Raw genomic sequence first — 17,480 nt, forward strand, 5'->3', positions numbered from 1 at the left:
GCCATCTTGTCCCATTCAAGGGACGCCAACTAAGTCAACCCCTTTCCTTCATCCTGGATGGCTCTGATGTTTTCCCATGAGCTTGTAAACAGGATTTGCTGCCAATATGGCAATTCTGAAAGGGCTGGAGAAATCCATCCAGAAGTGACCTTTATCTAGACTTTCCCAGATGTGTCCCCAAGTAGCTTCTCCTAAATGTTTTCCTACTGTTTCCTCCAGCTGCTGACTGATATTAGGGTGTCCCCTCTTTCTGACCCCAAAATTTCTCTTACAAGGTGTGCTTACAGTTGCCCATATAGACCCTTTCTGCCTCCTGACATCAATGGCCTCTGGAACAGTTAGTGGCTCCAGAAAGTCTCTAGGGGTAGGACAGTTTGAGACCAGTTGGTAGATTCCTTATCCATTCACTATTCCACCATTAGGTTATGATCATACGTGTGTAATTTCCCACCAATTTCATATCTGTCCCTGAGTGGCTCCCAGGGATGGCCACAAGGATGTGCCTCTCAGCTGTGGTTTCCCATAGCTGTTCAGTTCTAATTTCCACCAGGCAGAGCTGTGAACTGTCTCATGAGCATTTTCAATTGGAGCCATATCTAGTAAATTCTTATAAGCCAACCATAATCCACGTGTTGCAGGTAGGCCACTGGTTGAAGATAAAAATTTCCGGGACTTCCCTGGTGATCCAGTGGTTAAGACTCTGTGCTCCCAATACAGGGGGCCCGGGTTCAGTCCCTGGTCAAGGAACTAGATCCCTCCTGCATGCCACAATGAAGATCCCGAGTGCCTCAACTAAGACCTGGTGCAGCCAAATAAGTAAATAAATAAATTTTTTTTTAAAAAAAGATTAAAAATTCCACGTTATTCCTACACTCAGTGGGGTCAATCTTTGTGCACTTTATCTGAATCTTTGTGCATCATATCTGTTCAGATTTGTTAATCCTTGAGATTCTGTATCAGTTAGTTATCTCTTTGTAACAAACAACCCCAAAGCGTGGTAGCTTAAAACATTACACATTTATTATTACACACAAGTCTATGGATTATCTGGGCAGTTCTTCTGGTTTTGGATGTATTCAGTTAATGCTTTGTGGTCAGATGTGAGTTGGGTAGGCAATTCTGCTGATGTTGGTTGGGATCTCCCACACGTTTGGGGATCAGCTGAATGTAGGCTGGTCCAGTATAGTCTTGAAAGGGACAGTTGGGCTCTCTTCCATGTAGTCTCTCATCCTCTAGCACCCAAGCCTGTGCTTGTCCACACGGAGGTGACAGGGTTCCTAGAGAGAAGTGGCATACAAAGCCTTCTGAGGCCAGGGCATGACCTTGTTACTTTCTCCACGTTCTATATGGCCAAATCAGTCACAAATTCAACCCCGCATCAGAGTGTGAGGAGACCACAGAGTTCCAGGGCAAATAGTGTGGATGCAGAGAGGCCAGAAACTGGGGCCACGAATGCAGTTAACTTACCACAGCCTCCATGAGTTTCCCTATGACAGCCAGTTATGGTGACAGTGAATTATGCCTGCTCACACCTTGATTTATAAGAGGTTCATTATTCTATATTGCATTCCTAGAATTGATGTTTACCCGGTTCTGAATTTGTATTATTAGGTGGTCCAGTGGTTAGGACTTGGCGCTTTCACTGCCCTGGCCCAGGTTCAATCCCTGGTCAGGGAACTAAGATCCTGCAAGCTGCACAGCACAGCCAAAAAAAAAAGATTGTGTTATTAGGTTTCACGAGCACCACCCATAAATAGAAAATTTGAATCCATAGAACTTTATTTATTAGTAGCTAGAAGCCACTCAAGGCAGCTCACTATCATCCATGTATCAAGCGTTCAGCTGCAAGTAAAAGAAAATCAACTCAAAGTGGTTTAAAAATAATTAGATGTAATATCTCACAGATGGGGAAATCCAGAGGAAGGGTGGTTGATTTAAACTTCTGAGAATATCGTCAAGGACTCAGGATCATCCCATGTCTCTGTTCTGCCAGGCTCAGCGTGAGGTTCATCGTTTGAATGGGAGAAGTTGACATCAGTGGTTAATATCCAGAGGAGAAAGAGAGCGGGTCTTTCTAGTCCTGGATCTCTTTCTCAGAAGAGAGGAAGCTTCCTCCCCGCCAAATCTCTGGTACTGGTTATTTTCCATTTGCACCTCCAGACCCACTTGCCACCTTCTCTAGCTTGCTCCAAGCCCTGGGAGGGTGACCTCTACAATAGCATCAGTGGGCTCCTTTGCCCATTTGTTGCCAGGCAATGTGGTCAACAGGAGTCCTTGGCAAGAGAATAGAAGGCAGGAGGAGAGTGAGTTTGAGGTATTCAAACCTCCCAGCTCCATTTCTGCTGGGCCACCATAGACTGGTGGCAGTTTCTTTATCAAAGACTGGAGCCCTCTCTCCATACAGCTCCCACTTTCTAAATTCAGGCTGAGGTGTGGTGATGGCCCTCTGCTCTTGCTCTCCGACCCTCGTTTCTCTAAACCATAGCTTTGTAGATAATACTGTCATCCCAGTTTGTGCTATCTGCTTCGGTCCCAGGATTCTGACAGACACCCTCCCCTACAGGTCTATCCCACTGGTTTCATTGGCTGGAATTGAGTAAGATTCCTATATCTGAGCCAGAACATAGTGGGATGGAGCAAAAATGTAAAATGATTATAAAGAAGATGATAGAGATGGAAGATTCATAAGTGAAGTCAAACATAGGATAACTGGCATTCCCAGTGAAGAGATCAGAAAACAATGCACAGTAAAAATATTAAAAGATACAGTATCACACTTTTCCAAAGCAAGGAATGGCCTTTATATATAAAGAGCTCATAGATGGAAAAAGCACACAGGTCCTAGGGGAGAGGAGGAATCACATGAAAGGATAGAACAAAGCTGTATCCTGAAGGTACTAGATTCCACAGATACAGAAAGATTCCCATTAACATTCATGGGGGAAAAAACTTGTTATATACAAGTAGGAAAGCATTATTCATTCATTCAACAAATATTCATGCTAGATCCTGCTCAAGACACTTGGGATACATCAGTGTACCAACCAGATGAATGTTTCTCCCCCTGTGAAGCTTACAGTCTAGTGACGACAGACAGACCAAACAACGGACATACTGTCTAAGAAAATTAGGAGAGGGAGTTCCCTGGTGGCCTAGTGGTTAGTATCCCAGGCTTTCACTGCTGTGGCCGGGGTTCAATCCCTGGTGGGAGAACTGAGGCCCTGCAAGCCATGTGGCGTGGCCAAAAAAGAAAAAAAAATTAGGAGGTGTTAAGTTTATGGAAAAAGAAAATGTAGAGCAGGTTTGTGGGATGGGGAAATTGGTTTGGAATTTTAAATAGAGTAACAGGAAGAACTTCTTGACAAGTTAGAGCTGTATTGGTAGGCCATGTTATACTGTGGCAACAAATAATCCCCAATTCTTCGTGGCCCGTATCAGCAAAGAGATGTCAAGGAGGAAGATAGAAACGAGTGTGGGGACTTCCCTGGTGGCGCAGTGGTTAAGAATGTAGGGGACACGGGTTTGATCCCTGGTCCGGGAAGATCCCACATGCCGCGGAGCAAGTAAGCCCGTGCACCACAACTACGGAACCTATGCTCTAGAGCCCGCGAGCCACAACTACTGAAGCCCGCGTGCCTAGAGCCCGTGCTCCGCAACAAGAGAAGCCACCGCAATGAAAAGCACAAGCTCCGCAATGAAGAGTAGCTGCCGCTCACGGCAACTAGAGAAAGCGCGTGCGCATCAACAAAGACCCAACGCAGCCAAAAATAAATAAATAAATAATTTTTTAAAAAATAAAAATATGATACAAATGAACTTATTTACAAAACAGAAATAGAATGTTTGTAAATAGAAAACACACTTATTTTTAAGGGGAAAGCAGGGGAGGGATAAACTAGGAGTTTGGGATTAACAGATATACACTACTACATATAAAAAAGATAAACAACAAGGACCTACTGTATAGCACAGGGAACTATATTCAATATCTTTTGATAACCTATAATGGAAAATATTTTGAAAAAGAATATATATATATTGCTGTACACCTGAAACTAACACAACATTGTAAATCAACTATACTTCAATCAAAAAAAAAAAAAAAAGAGGGGGTTGGGTCTGACTGAGCTGAGAACAAAGACTCCAGAACATCAATTCTCAGCTAGGCACAGTTTTGCCCCCAGGGCAAATTGGCAATGTGTGGAGACATTGATTATCACAACTGGGGGAAGGTGCTACTGGCATCTAGTGGGTGTGGTCTAGGACTCTGCTAAACATCCTCCAATGAACAGGACAGCTCCCACAACCAAGAATTATCCAGCCAAATGTCTGTAGTGCTGAGGTTGGGAAAAGACTATGTACTGTATGATTCTAACTATATGACATTTCAGAAAAGGCAAAACTATATTGACAGTAAAGAAATCAGTGGTTGCCAGGGGTTCGGGGGATGGAGGAAAGGTGTGAATAGGTAAAGCACAGGGGACTTTTAGGGCAGTGAAATTATTCTACATGAAACTGTGACAGTGGACACATGACATTATACATTTGTCAAAACCCATAGACTGTACAACACAAAGAGTGAATCTTAATGTAAACTACGGACTATAGTTAATAATAATATATTGGGCTTTCCTGGTGGCGCAGTGGTTAAGAATCCGCCTGCCAATGCAGGGGACACGGGTTCGAGCCCTGGTCCGGGAAGATCCCATATGCCGTGGAGCAACTAAGCCCGTGAACCACAACTACTGAAGCCCGTGTGCCACAACTACTGAAGCCCGTGCGCCTAGAGCCTGTGCTCTGCAACAAGAGAAGCCACCACAATGAGAAGCCTGCGCCCCGCAACAAAAAGTAGCCTCCACTCACTGCAACTAGAGAAAGCCCGTGTGCAGCAGCAAAGACCCAATGTAGCCAAAAATTAAATAAATGAATAAATAAATAAATTTATTAAAAAAATAATATATTGATATTGGTTTATCAATTGTAACAAATGTACCACACTAACACAAGATGTTAGTAATAGGGGAAACTGGGCAATGGAGTGCAAGGGTGAGTATATGGATCTCTATGTATTATTTACTCAACTCTTCTGTAAATCTAAAACAGTACTAAAAATAAAATCTATTATTTATTTTTGAAAACCATGTTGATAATTTTCTCTTAGACTAATCACATTTCATGTATGGATAAAATGTATTATTTGTAAGGTTCGAGTATACACAGCATTTTTCAGTAACGCAGCGACTCGCTATGTAGAGGGACAGCTGCACTTTGTTTTGTTTGGAATTTTGCCAAGACTTGGTCACCATTTCAGAAAATCACATCACCAATAGCAAACTAGTGGTCTCGGAGTGGCCGGTTCGCCTGTACTGTGTATGCATTCACAGCCATTGCATGAACAGTGGTTTTATAAAGAGGGGCCAGAATCTGACTGCTTCACTGTACCTGAGCACTAACATATTCAAACACACATTATTTTATTACTAGATACTTTTCTCTATCCTGGGTAGTACAATTAGGGTATTTTATTGACATTAACTTTTGCATATATAGATAGGTTTTATTACAGATGAATTTCACTGCAGGATAGTAACAAAATATTTTCTCTTAGAAGGATGACTGAGTCTGACTGAGTGGAGAACCCCTCCTTTAAAATGAAATCCACACTCCTTACTCAGCCCTCAGGCTGGTCATAACTAGACCGGCTCTCACAGAAGCTCTGTCGCCTCCTCCTGCCGTGCCTGTCACAGGGATCTATTTGTATGTCCCAGAATGTGTCGGCATTCTTACGTCCCTGACCGTGGTACGGGTTGTTCTCTCGGTGAAACGCCTTCATCGTCTTCGCTCACAGCCTCACAAATGCAATGTTCCTTAAACCTCAGTTCGTCATGTACTTCCATGGAAACTTGTGTCACAGCTGTGCCCCCCCCATTAAGTGTATAAATAAATTCATTTTCAAGGAAAAGTATATCTTATAATAAATAGGAAACCAGCATAAGTAGCCCTAAAAATAAAGTAACTATAAAAATAGAATTAACATAAGTTATTAATCTCTATTTAGGTAAATTTGTCAGCAGAAGCCCTGAGGCCAGTTTGTGTGTGTGTGTGTGTGTGTGTGTGTGTGAGAGAGAGAGAGAGAGAGAGATTAACAGGTGTTAGAAACATGCTAGCACCGCAGTTGAGACTTTCCCCCTTGTTGTACTCCGAAAGCTTGAAAGCAAATTGAAGAGAGAATAACGTTCTCATTCACTGTAATTTAATGATGTCTCTGTTCTCCCTAAAATCATTTGTATATCACTGCAATCCATTTATTAACCAAACATTTATCAGGCACCTGCTATGTACCGGGCAGTGGCGCTAGATGTTTGCAATAAACAGTAAATCAGGTAAGTAGGGACTTTCCTGGTGGCACAGTGGTTAAGACTCCGCGCTCCCAATGCAGTGGGCCCGGGTTCAATTCCTGGTCAGGGAACTAGATCCCACATGCATGCCACAACTAAGAGTTCACATGCCACAACTAAGGAGCCGGCGAGCCACAACTAAGGAGCCCACTTGGCACGACTAAGACCCAGTGCAACCAAATAAACAAATATTAAAAAAAAAAAAAGGTAAGTACAGTCTTTGCTTCACATACTCACAGTCGGCTAGAGAAAAACAAAACAAAACACAAGAACCTGGAAATGGCCAAAAAATGTCATTACTAATGAAAATAATTTGTGATTTAAAACCTCTTGTTTCTCCGGCATCCCCAATACGCATGGCGATTGAAGAGAAAACAAACCCACTCGTAAATTATATGAGTTAGAGAGAATGAATTACAAAAGGGCAATGGTCTATCATCTTTCAAAGTTTTTAACGGAAAAAAGTGGGAAGTGGAACCATCTTAATGTTTGATAAGATGTGACGTGGGACCGCTGAAAGTTTGTTTTTTTTTAAGCGGCGGTGGTAGGAGGGCACCAGGCGAGGCTAGGGAGCGGGTCTGGGCTCACCTCCGGCTCACCCATTCCTCCGGACCCTTTGCTTAGCCCCACACTGCTCCGGAGCTCAGCCACACCGCCACCGAGAAACCCGCCTGGAGGCCCCGGAGGGGCTCGCCCCTCCGTCGTGCGCCCCAAAGTCCCGGCGCTTCCCCAGGCACCCACTGGAGAAGAAGGGTCCATCTGTTCGTCTGTCTTCCAGACCGGCACCTGCACTTGGCCCTCCCCTCTGCCTCCCGGGGGACCCATCTAGGCGCAGCCCGCCAGGACCGCTGGCGACAGACGGTCTCTCTGGCTTCCCCCGGCACCGGCCGCTCTCGGATTACACCCTCGGCCGGGGCTTGGCGGGCGCGCGGCGACCCGGCCCCTCGGCGGTCTGCCAAGTTAGCCGGCGCTAGCAGCGCCACTGCACCACCTCCGACTTGGCGGAGCCAGGAGAACCCTGAGCCAGGTCAGCTCCACAGCACTCCGCTGGGGGGGTAGGGGGGCACCTTCCCCACTACCTCCCCCCACCCCGCCCACACTGGTCCGGGCCAGGCGCCCGCAGAGAGGGGAGGCGGCGGGGGAAATCTTCCCAGGTCACCGCCTCTCGGGCGGCGCGGGGTGCGTTGGGGTCCGGGGACGGCGTGGTCGGGCCGGCATCAGACGCGGGAGTCTGAAGTCCCCAGTCCTGAGGCCGGAAGGGGTGGTGCGACCCTCTGTCCCCGCCCCGGGGGCGGAGCCGAGGTCGGAGCCTGCGGAACCTGAGACTAGGCGAAATCGGCCCGAGGCTCCCTGCCCGGCTCCAGCCTCCCCCTACCCCGCTCCAGACTCGGGGAGACCCGACCCCCACTTCCCCTGTCCACCACCTGCAAGACCTAGCCTCTTGGGTCCCCGGCTCGGCCCACGGGCCCCGGAGCAGGTGCAGGTGCGGCTTCCCCATCTCTCTCCCACCCGGGCGCATCCCGCTGGGTGGCCATGGCACGAGGAGACGCCCCGCAGGACAGGCGAGTTGGGGACCGGATGGGGTGCGTATGGGGATCCGGTGGCCGTGGGCAGCTCAGACCCGCTCCCTTCGGGCTCTCCAAAGCGCAAAGCAGACCAGCTGGAACTACAATTCCCGTCAGCCGCCTCCCTCGGGTGCCTGAGCCTGGGTGATGGGGGTTGTAGTCCGCTCTCTGGAGGAGCCGCCCTGGGAGGTGGGAGGGGCCGCCGAAGCGGGAAGTCCTCCGGGTGACCTTCTGAATGATCCTTACAGTTACCACCTGGTCAGGATCAGCTTCTTCCTCCTGGGACTGGGCACCCTCCTTCCCTGGAACTTCTTCATCACAGCCATCCCGGTGAGACTCGTGGCTGGAGTGACAGCCCCACGGTCACAACCACCGTCCGTCCCTCCAGCTGCCTTTCCCCACCACGCCGCCTTTGATTCCTCATTATGTCCGTTTGTCGGCTGAGGCAGGATCCTCAGAGAGGGGAGGTGCCTCTCTCATGGCTAGGACGACCAAGCTTTGAGGGATGCCCAGATCCTAGAGGGGCAAGGCCACCAGGTCAGGGGATCCTGTGGAACCAGCAAGGAGCTACCCACCTACTTCCCCTGTTTGTCATTATTCCTTGCTAGTCACTCAAAAATTGGGTTATCCAAGCCTTTTTTTTTCTTTGAAATAGCATGAATTACATTCATTCATCCAACAAATAGTTAATGTACACCTAGAATTCCTGGCACTGGGGGTACAGAAGGAAACATAGCAGAGGAAGGTTTCATCCTCACGGAGCTTACATTCTTTCAAGGGAAGGCAGGAATGTGGGGCTTGTGTTCTCTTTGGGACTGGGTTATTCTTATATATTAAATGCAACAACTTTCCAGATGCCTCTTTAGCGCCTGGCTCTGTGCTGGGCCCTGGAGACCCAAAGATGAATCAGCCCATGGTCTTGAGAGCAAGACGGGTGCATAAGAAATATAAATAATGTAACATGACACGTGCCATCCCAGGCTTGGAGCAGAGTCCTGTGGGTCCCCAACATGACACGCGCCATCCCAGGCTTGGAGCAGAGTCCTGTGGGTCCCCAACATGACACGTGCCATCCCAGGCTTGGAGCAGAGTCCTGTGGGTCCCCAACATGACACGTGCCATCCCAGGCTTGGAGCAGAGTCCTGTGGGTCCCCAACATGACACGTGCCATCCCAGGCTTGGAGCAGAGTCCTGTGGGTCCCCAACATGACACGTGCCATCCCAGGCTTGGAGCAGAGTCCTGTGGGTCCCCAACATGACACGTGCCATCCCAGGCTTGGAGCAGAGTCCTGTGGGTCCCCAACATGACACGTGCCATCCCAGGCTTGGAGCAGAGTCCTGTGGGTCCCCAACATGACACGTGCCATCCCAGGCTTGGAGCAGAGTCCTGTGGGTCCCCAACATGACACGTGCCATCCCAGGCTTGGAGCAGAGTCCTGTGGGTCCCCAGGGGAGGGAGCAATTCCTTCTGCTTAACGGAAGAGGCGATTTGTAACTTGGGTAAATCATTTGTGTTGGGGGAGGGGAGTGGTAGGAGGGGAGAGGGCACTCCAGGCGGAGATAGCAGCCTTGCAAAGACACCGAGAGGCAGGAGAGTACCAGCTTATTCAGAGTAAGGGCCAGAGCTTGGGGTGACTGGAGCTTAGCAGGACAGAACAGGAAATGGGGCACAAAAGGGAGACCAGGGTCTGGTTCTGAAGGGCCCCAAATGCTGTTCCAAAACCTTGGGGCTTTGCCTTGCAGGCAACAGGGAGCCATGGACAGGGAGCGGGGGAGTTAAGCAGAGTCGTGGCAGGATGTGTGTTCCAGAGAGAAAGCAGTTGGTCAGCACCTGGGCCAGAGCCTGGCTTACAGTAGGAGCTCCATAAATACTTGGGAACCTGGAAGCTGCTGCAGGAGTGGGGGTGGGGGCTGGAGCCAGGGCACAGGAGAGGAGGGGTGATCCAAAGATGGAGCAAAGCCCAAGTTGGGGGTTCTTAGTGCTTGGGCTCGGTCCCAGACTTCAGCCATTCAATTCAATGCACGTTCATCGAGCTCCAACTGTGTGCCAGGTGCTGGGGACGGTGCAAAGACAGAGAGTCAGTCCCGCAGAAGTTAACGAAGCAATCCCAAGCATGGGAGGAGGCAGAGGGAGAAGGCTGGGGGGTTCCTGAGGGTAGGTTGTAGGGTGACCCTATACCCCGCTCCCCTGGCCTCCTGGCAGTACTTCCAGGGGCGTCTGGCAGGGGCCAACGGCACCACCGAGACCCTGGGCACCAACCACACGAGCCCTGCAGATACCTTCAACTTCAACAATTGGGTGACACTGCTGTCCCAGCTGCCTCTGCTGCTCTTCACACTCCTCAACTCCTTCCTGTACCAGTGGTGAGAAGCCCTGCCCCTTGGGCTCAATGCCAGGCCATCCCTGTGTTGTTCCTTCCCGGCCTTTGCCGAGGCAGCTCCATCTGGGCCCAGGGAAGACCTCCCATGCTTCCTCCCCTCCCCGCTGCATCTCTCCCCAGCCCCCACTGTCCAGCCCCGGGATGAGACTCTTGCCCCCTCCCCTCACCTGGCCTGGGCCCAGCGATGCCCACGCTGCCCTCCTCCGTTCTGAGCAGCATCCCCGAGACGGTGCGGATTCTGGGCAGCCTGCTGGTCATCCTGCTGCTCTTTACCCTGACAGCGGTGTTGGTCAAGGTGGACGTGAGCCCTGAGCCCTTCTTCTCCATCACCATGGCCTCTGTCTGGTTCATCAACTGTGAGCACCGCTGCCCTTCTCCACCTCCCCACCCAGCCCCCCAGGGCTTCAGCCCAGCCTCTTCTTTTTACTGAAAGGGCCCAAGGTATCCAAGAAGGGAAGACAGCAGTAGCATCACCCATATCCCTGATGAGAAACTGAGGCCCGGGGGGAAGAAAAGTCACTCGTCCAAGGCCCCACAGTGACCTAAGAGCAGGTCTCCTGGCCCCTAGCCCCTCACACCTAGGGCTGCACCTCAGAGGAGGGATGAACGTGGGGTGTTACATAGGAACATGCCTACCCAACCTAGTCCGGAGTCCCCTAGGCACCCTGCCAACACCTCCTCCAGGGAGCCCCCAAGGCCTGCCTAGTTGAGCAGCGGCCCCCAATCCTGTCCCTCCACAGCCTTCTGTGCGGTTCTGCAGGGCAGCCTCTTCGGGCAACTGGGCACCATGCCTTCCACGTACAGTACCCTCTTCCTCAGCGGCCAGGGCCTGGCTGGGATCTTCGCTGCTCTTGCCATGCTCATGTCCATGGCCAGTGAGTAGACTTGGGTGGCTGGAGGGCAGGGGTGGCCTCTGGGATTCTGGGGAGCAGAGAGAATGTACCAAGAGCAGGATGCCTTGGGCTTTGGTGGAGATGGAGGTGATGGGGTGATGGGGGAGCTGGGGATTGGGTTAACTTGGGGCCAGGGGCAGGATCCCTGAGGCCAGCACTGGCATGTGGCAGTAGGCTGAGGTTGAGGGAAGGGGGCACAGGTTTGGGATTCAGATAGACTTGGGTTTGAATCCCGGTTCCACTGCTCCCTAGCTGGGGGCATTGGCTGGCACTTACCTGTGTCAGGTTCCCCACCTGAATGATTATTATAGCTCCACCCTCAGATTGTACGGAGCATGCAGTAATAATGAGCACATAGTAGGTGCTCAACAAAAATGACACGCGGGGAAGAGTGAGAGGAGTGAAGGGCTGGGCTGGGGCCCCCGGCACAAGGGTCCTGAGTCTGTTAGTGGGAGGAGTGGAAGATGCCGGGAGGTGAACCTGAGACGTGCATAATGCGAAGCAGGAAAAGAGTTGCTAGCCCTGCGGGAGCTGGTGGACCAGCCACCTCCCTTCTGCAGCTGAAGTTTCTGCACAGGTGGCGTGGATGCCCAGACCTCCGCCCTGGGGTACTTCATCACGCCCTGCGTGGGCATCCTCATGTCCATCGTGTGTTACCTGAGCCTGCCCCACCTGGTGAGCCTGGTATTGGGCTCAAGGCCCACTTCAGAGCATCACAGATACAGCCCTGAGTCTGAGGCCCTGAGAGAGGCCAAAGGAGGCAGAGGGGACCTGGGCCCAGCCCTGATCCCCAAAGGAGTCAGCCACTGGGGGACCCCAGCCTCTAAGTCAACAGGGTGGGGAGGGATCCAGGCACTTCAGCCAAGCCAGGCAGGGACAACGCTTTCCTTCTGCAGAAGTTTGCCCGCTACTACCTGGCCAAGAAACCATCAAAGGCACGAGGTCAAGAGCTGGAGACCAAAGCTGAGCTCCTCAAGCCTGGTGAGCCCGGGACCCTGACAGGGAGGTGGAGGTCCCAGTGGAGGCTAGAGCCACCACCACAGGGAAGCATTTCCCCTCCGTCCCCAACTAGAACCCTCATCCCTAGTAGCTTCGTGTAATCAGAGGCAGAAGATCTTGAAGGGAAGTCAATGGGCTTAAAGTCATCCCTTTGCCCTCTGGGCCTCAGTTTCCTCCTCTATAAAATGGGGAGGCAGTAGAGCTTCAGGCATACAAGTTCTAGATCCTAGTGTGTCTGAGTTTGAATTCTAGCTTCATAACACCCAAGCTGTGTGACCTTAGTCAAGTCACATAACCCCTCTGAGCCTCAGTTTCTTTATTTGTAAAGCAATGGCAGTGAAATAATCCATTTAAGGTGCTTAACTCTGCCAGGTACAAGTATGGGCTTAATAAATAGTAGCTCGGCATCTTTCCATTGTTAATTCTCTTTGCCTGCGCCCTGGGCTGGTGGAGGGTCACTTGTTTTAATTGCTTGGAATCTCCTTCCCTCGGGCCTGGTTGTCACAAGCGTGGGTCACAGGCATGACCCTGCCCTCCCCTCTTGCCCCAGATGAGAAGAACGGGATTCCCAACAGCCCCCAAAGGGCAGCGCTGACTCTGGATCTTGACCCTGAGAAGGAGACAGAGATGGAGCCAGAGGAACCCCAGAAGCCAGGGAAACCTTCAGTTTTCATTGTCTTCCAGAAGGTTTGGCTTGGATATAGCCCCCAACCACCACCCCTGGGGAGGAGAGGGCTGCTCTCTCCAGCCTTCCCCAGAGACTCTTAGAATGCGCTGAGGCCTGTACTCACCTGGTCCACCCAAGGTGACAGGGTCGTGGTGGGTCAGAGACATGCTGGGCCAGGCCCCAGTGCCCTGTTCCTGGGCCAGGGCTTGAGCAGGAGGGTTTGGTTGCGTGTTGGGCTCTGGGTCTGCCTGCCTGCTCACACCCTTGCCTCCGACCCCCAGATCTGGCTGACGGCGCTGTGCCTTGTGTTGGTCTTCACAGTCACCCTGTCTGTCTTCCCAGCCATCACAGCCATGGTGACCAGCTCCACCAGCCCTGGGAAGTGGAGTGAGTGCTGGGAAGCGGAAGAGGACAGGGCAGTGGGAATGAAGGGCAGAGAGGGAAGAGGGCAGCCGGGACCAGGATAAGCCCTCTCTCCCTCCCAGGTCAGTTCTTCAACCCCATCTGCTGCTTCCTTCTCTTCAACGTCATGGACTGTCTGGGACGGAGCCTGACCTCTTACTTCCTGTGGGTGAGCACACCTAGGCTGGGGTGATCTGACGGTTTGGGGAAGCAGTCGGGGATCAGAGGGTGTGAAAGAGCACAGAAAGGTGATGTCCCAACAGTCCCACTGGTCTGGGTCTAGTAATGGAACAGCTGGCTGGTTTAGCAGTGAGCACCTGGTCCCTGGAGATATGCAAGCCAGGGCTTAGACTGTGAACTCTTTGAAAGCAGAAGCCTTGTCCAACTGACCTGTGTCTCCAGCATCCAGCCTAGGGCCCAGGCCCTGGTGCTTAGAGACTGTTATGTGGAGTTTCCTGCACCACATGGAAGGTCAGACAAGATTCCTGGTATTGAGATTGCTTTTAGCCAAGATGCTGCTTCTTTAAATGAAATCTTCCAAGGACACACAACAAACAAAGTAGATCAAAGAGTAGCTGCTCTGGGAATTCCCCAGCGGTCCAGTGGTTAGGACTCCGAGCTCTCACTGCCAAGGGCCCACGTTCAATCCCTGGTCGGGGAACTAAGATCCCACAAGCTGTGCATCCGAGCCAGGATGGGGCCTGGATCCCCAGCTTCCAAATCCATCTTCCCCAAAGGGGTCTTTGGAACCCAGGGGTGCTCAGAGCCACCAACGTTGAAAACCGAAGATGCTTGTCTAGTTCTGCCACGGAGAGAGCATGAACTGGAGCTCAGGAGAGGCAAAGTCTAGTCCCAGGCTGGTCCTTGATTGCTGGGTGGCCTTGGCCCAGCTGCTCGCTCTCCAGAGGCCCAAGTGCTGGGTCCTCACTGGCACACATGGAGTAGGTCAGGGGAAGTGATAGTTGAGTCTATCTGGGGTGTCCCTGGAGCAGAGACCCTGCTCCCAGGGACCACCCTCACCCCAACCTTCTGCCGCAGCCAGACAAAAACAGCCGGCTGCTGCCCCTGCTGGTCTGCCTGCGCGTCCTGTTTGTGCCACTCTTCATGCTGTGCCACGTGCCTGAGAGGTCCCGGCTGCCCATCCTCTTCCCACAGGACGCCTACTTCATCACTTTCATGCTGCTTTTTGCTGTTTCAAATGGTTACCTGGTGTCCCTCACCATGTGCCTGGCGCCCAGGTCTGGGGGATGGGAAGGTGGGGGGGAGGGCCTGGGAGCAGGGAGGTGGGCTAGCTCTTTGAGGGGCCTCACTGGTGCCACCTGCCAGGTCAGGCTTTAACTGCTGAGCCGGTCCCAGGCCAGGAGCTGGGGAGAGGAGGACTTGGCTGGGGAGGTTCCTGCCCAGTAAAGTAGCCCAGGCACTGATTTTGGGGCCTCCTCTCTGGTCCTCAGTTTCGCCATCTGTGAAATAAATGGGTTGGACTGTCATTCCTTAGGGCCCAGCTACTCCCCCAAATTCTCAGTTGCAAGGGAGCTAAGGTTTTGATCACAAGCAGAGTTCCTGGGCTATTTACTCTAGGGAAAATGGAGTTGAGAATCCAGGGAGAGCAGAGGTGACCGGGAGGACCAGGTAGGGGACACTCTGCCAGGAAGGAAGGCAGTTGCATCTAGGCCCCAGGGGCGTGAGAGATGTCTATGTCCAGTGGCCCCATTTTACAGATCAGGAAACTGGAGTCCAGAGAGAAGGGCCTAATTATAGCAACCAGAGGTTGGGTCAGCCCAGACTAGAACTCAGGCGTCCTGTTGTTAGGAGGGCGGAGGGCACAGGGCTGGGTCCAGGTTGGGCCAGACATTTTCTAAGAGCTCCTACTCCTGTGTGTTCTAGGCAGGTGCTGCCACATGAGAGGGAGGTGGCCGGCACCCTCATGACCTTCTTCCTGGCTCTGGGGCTCTCCTGTGGAGCCTCGCTCTCCTTCCTCCTCAAGGCGCTGCTCTGAAGTGCTCCGTCCAGGGCTCTCCCAGCATCTTCTCTTCGGAGCTGAGACCCAACACAGGGGGAATGATGGGCCAGGCTCAAGCCTCTGCTGGGCGGGGGCCCCGCGGTCCGAGGGTCCCAGGAAGAGGCGGGTGCTGCTCTCTCTCCTGGGCTGGTGGCCACCTGGGGTGCTGCAAGGAAGAATTCACCGCCTGCCATTCTAACCCTCCCCAGGAGTGGAGCTGACGCACAGAGACAGACTATCTAGATGCACACAGACCTCACTGAAAGGGTGATGATCATGAAGAAGAGGGCCGAGGACAATGGCCCTTCCTCACCATCAGGACTGCATTTGTTAATCATGAGAAACTCACTGGCCAAGTGCCGGGGCTCAGAGGCCACAGGTGGGAACTTGCCAACTGTGTGGCTGGTGTGGCCGCAGCTTCAGATTCAGAGTGGGAGTGGGGGCCAGCCCTGGACAGGAGCTCCTCTTCTCTCCAGGCCTCAGTGACACCATGATCAAGTCTCCTGGACTCCAGAACAGAGGATTCCAGGGAAGTTGAAGGGACAGGGAGAAGGAGTTCAGGATCTGAGGGTGCTCGAAGGACCCTCTGGGCCTCAAACAGGGTTTTTGTCGCCAGCATTTACTGTGTCCACTCCCCAGAGCCCAGCTGGGCCTGGGTCGCAGAACTGCAGTTAGCCTGCATGTGTGCACTGCACTTTACAGTTTGCAAAGCTCTTCTGCACCCGCTCTCTCACTGAAGCCACACTGAGGCCCTTGGAGGGAGGCCAGCAGGGATTGTGCTCCCCTCTGTACAGGTGAGGAAACCGAGTCCCAGGGGGAAGTGACCAGTTCTCGGCAGAGCCAGGACCCAGCCCCCACCTCCCTGTAGGTGCTGTTCTTCCTGCCCACGGCCTGCTTCCCTTTTCCTTGAGGGTCTCAAGGCGAGAGCCCTAAGCACTTACTCTACCTTTTTGCTTGTTTTTTCTCTCTGACCCTGCTCCTGGGTCTAATAATAACCTTCTCCATTTGTACAATGAATTCACTTTCCAAAGTGCTTTCAGCTCTATTGGCTTTGATGAGCTGGGTGGGGTGGGGATGATTGTACCCATTTGACAGATGGGATGACCAAGGCCCTGAGAGTGGCAGGGATTTGTGGGCATCCCTGTGCTGGGTCCTCTTGACCACACCATGGCCCAGGGGTACTGGCCTGCAAGGAGCCCTGTGCTCCCGGGCAGAGGGCCTGGCCGCATGGATGACTATCGCTCTCTCCCCCACCGGTGTCCTCTGCTTCCCCAGGCTCCCCCTTTTCAGAAATGGAGACTCAGAGAGGCAGTCAGCCAATTCTCCACAGGGATGGAGGAAAGGCCTGCTTGGCCACACACCTGTGCTACCCTGCCCAGCACAGAGAAAAGCAGGGGGTTTTGAGATTACAGGCAGCAGCCTTTCTGCCCACTTGCCCTCCTGCCTTCTGTGACCATTCCCTCAGCACCTATTATATGCCAGGTGCTGAGCCAGCACAGGCCCCCTGCTCAGAAGCCGGAGGCTGCTTTGCTACCAAGGAGGAAAGTGAGGCAAGCTATGACCTTGGGAGCTGAAATAAAGCCACACTCCTTCAACCCTTTTTCACTGCACTGTGCCAGGTTCTGGCTGGTCTGGCAACCCTGAAACGAAGGAGTTGTGACCCTCCTCCCAAGGCCATGGGAAATAGAATGTAACTTGTGATGGGGCTTGTGAGGACCCTGCAGAGTGTGTAATATGAAACTCTTAGAAGAGGGGGCCAGTGATCTCAAGTGGGAAGTTGGGGCAAGCATCCCTGAGGAGGTGTTCCCTGAGCTGGGCCTTGAGGGATGAATATGAGCTTGCTGGGCTGAGGTGGGGGAGGGGCATCCCAGGAGAGGTACCAGAAAATGTGGGAGGCATGGACACGGAATATTCAGGGAACAGTGGGGACTTCTGGCGGCAGGTCACGGGGGAGCGGAAACTCCTAGGGTGTGAGGAGGGGGACAGGAGAGGATGAGGCTGGGGCAGTGGGCTGGGGACAAACGCTGAAGGGCCTTAGGGCTAAGGCCTAACCAGGGGATTAGAGAGAGGAGAAGGCACACAGAAGAGAAGGCTGCTGCCTCTACAGAGGCCGTTTAACTTGGTGGTTAAGTGCATGTGCCCTGACCCATAGTCCTGGGTTCGAAGCCAGGCCCTT

The 17,480-nt window shown here is 52.4% G+C and overlaps 1 protein-coding gene across 3 annotated transcripts; it reads left to right on the forward strand.

The window, feature by feature from the left end:
* Positions 1–7,708: 7,708 nt before the first annotated feature.
* Positions 7,709–16,321, forward strand: SLC29A2 (solute carrier family 29 member 2). 3 transcript variants are annotated; one of them, XM_024749459.1, is made up of 12 exons: positions 7,709–7,960; positions 8,212–8,293; positions 10,167–10,327; positions 10,561–10,700; positions 11,085–11,219; positions 11,815–11,912; positions 12,134–12,218; positions 12,787–12,923; positions 13,185–13,290; positions 13,389–13,474; positions 14,344–14,543; positions 15,190–16,321. In XM_024749459.1, the coding sequence occupies exons 1-12, from the start codon at positions 7,932–7,934 to the stop codon at positions 15,299–15,301; spliced, it is 1,371 nt and encodes a 456-aa protein (XP_024605227.1). In that variant the 5' UTR covers positions 7,709–7,931; the 3' UTR covers positions 15,302–16,321. The 3 variants fall into 3 exon arrangements, with proteins under 3 accessions (XP_024605227.1, XP_024605228.1, XP_024605226.1); XM_024749460.1 differs by having other exon boundaries at positions 14,348–14,543; XM_024749458.1 differs by lacking the exon at positions 7,709–7,960 and having other exon boundaries at positions 7,980–8,293.
* The last annotated feature ends 1,159 nt before the right edge of the window (positions 16,322–17,480 follow it).

The sequence above is a fragment of the Neophocaena asiaeorientalis genome, unplaced genomic scaffold (assembly GCF_003031525.2).
Source record: "Neophocaena asiaeorientalis asiaeorientalis breed wild unplaced genomic scaffold, Neophocaena_asiaeorientalis_V1.1 scaffold43, whole genome shotgun sequence".
NCBI classification, from domain to species: Eukaryota; Metazoa; Chordata; class Mammalia; order Artiodactyla; family Phocoenidae; genus Neophocaena; species Neophocaena asiaeorientalis.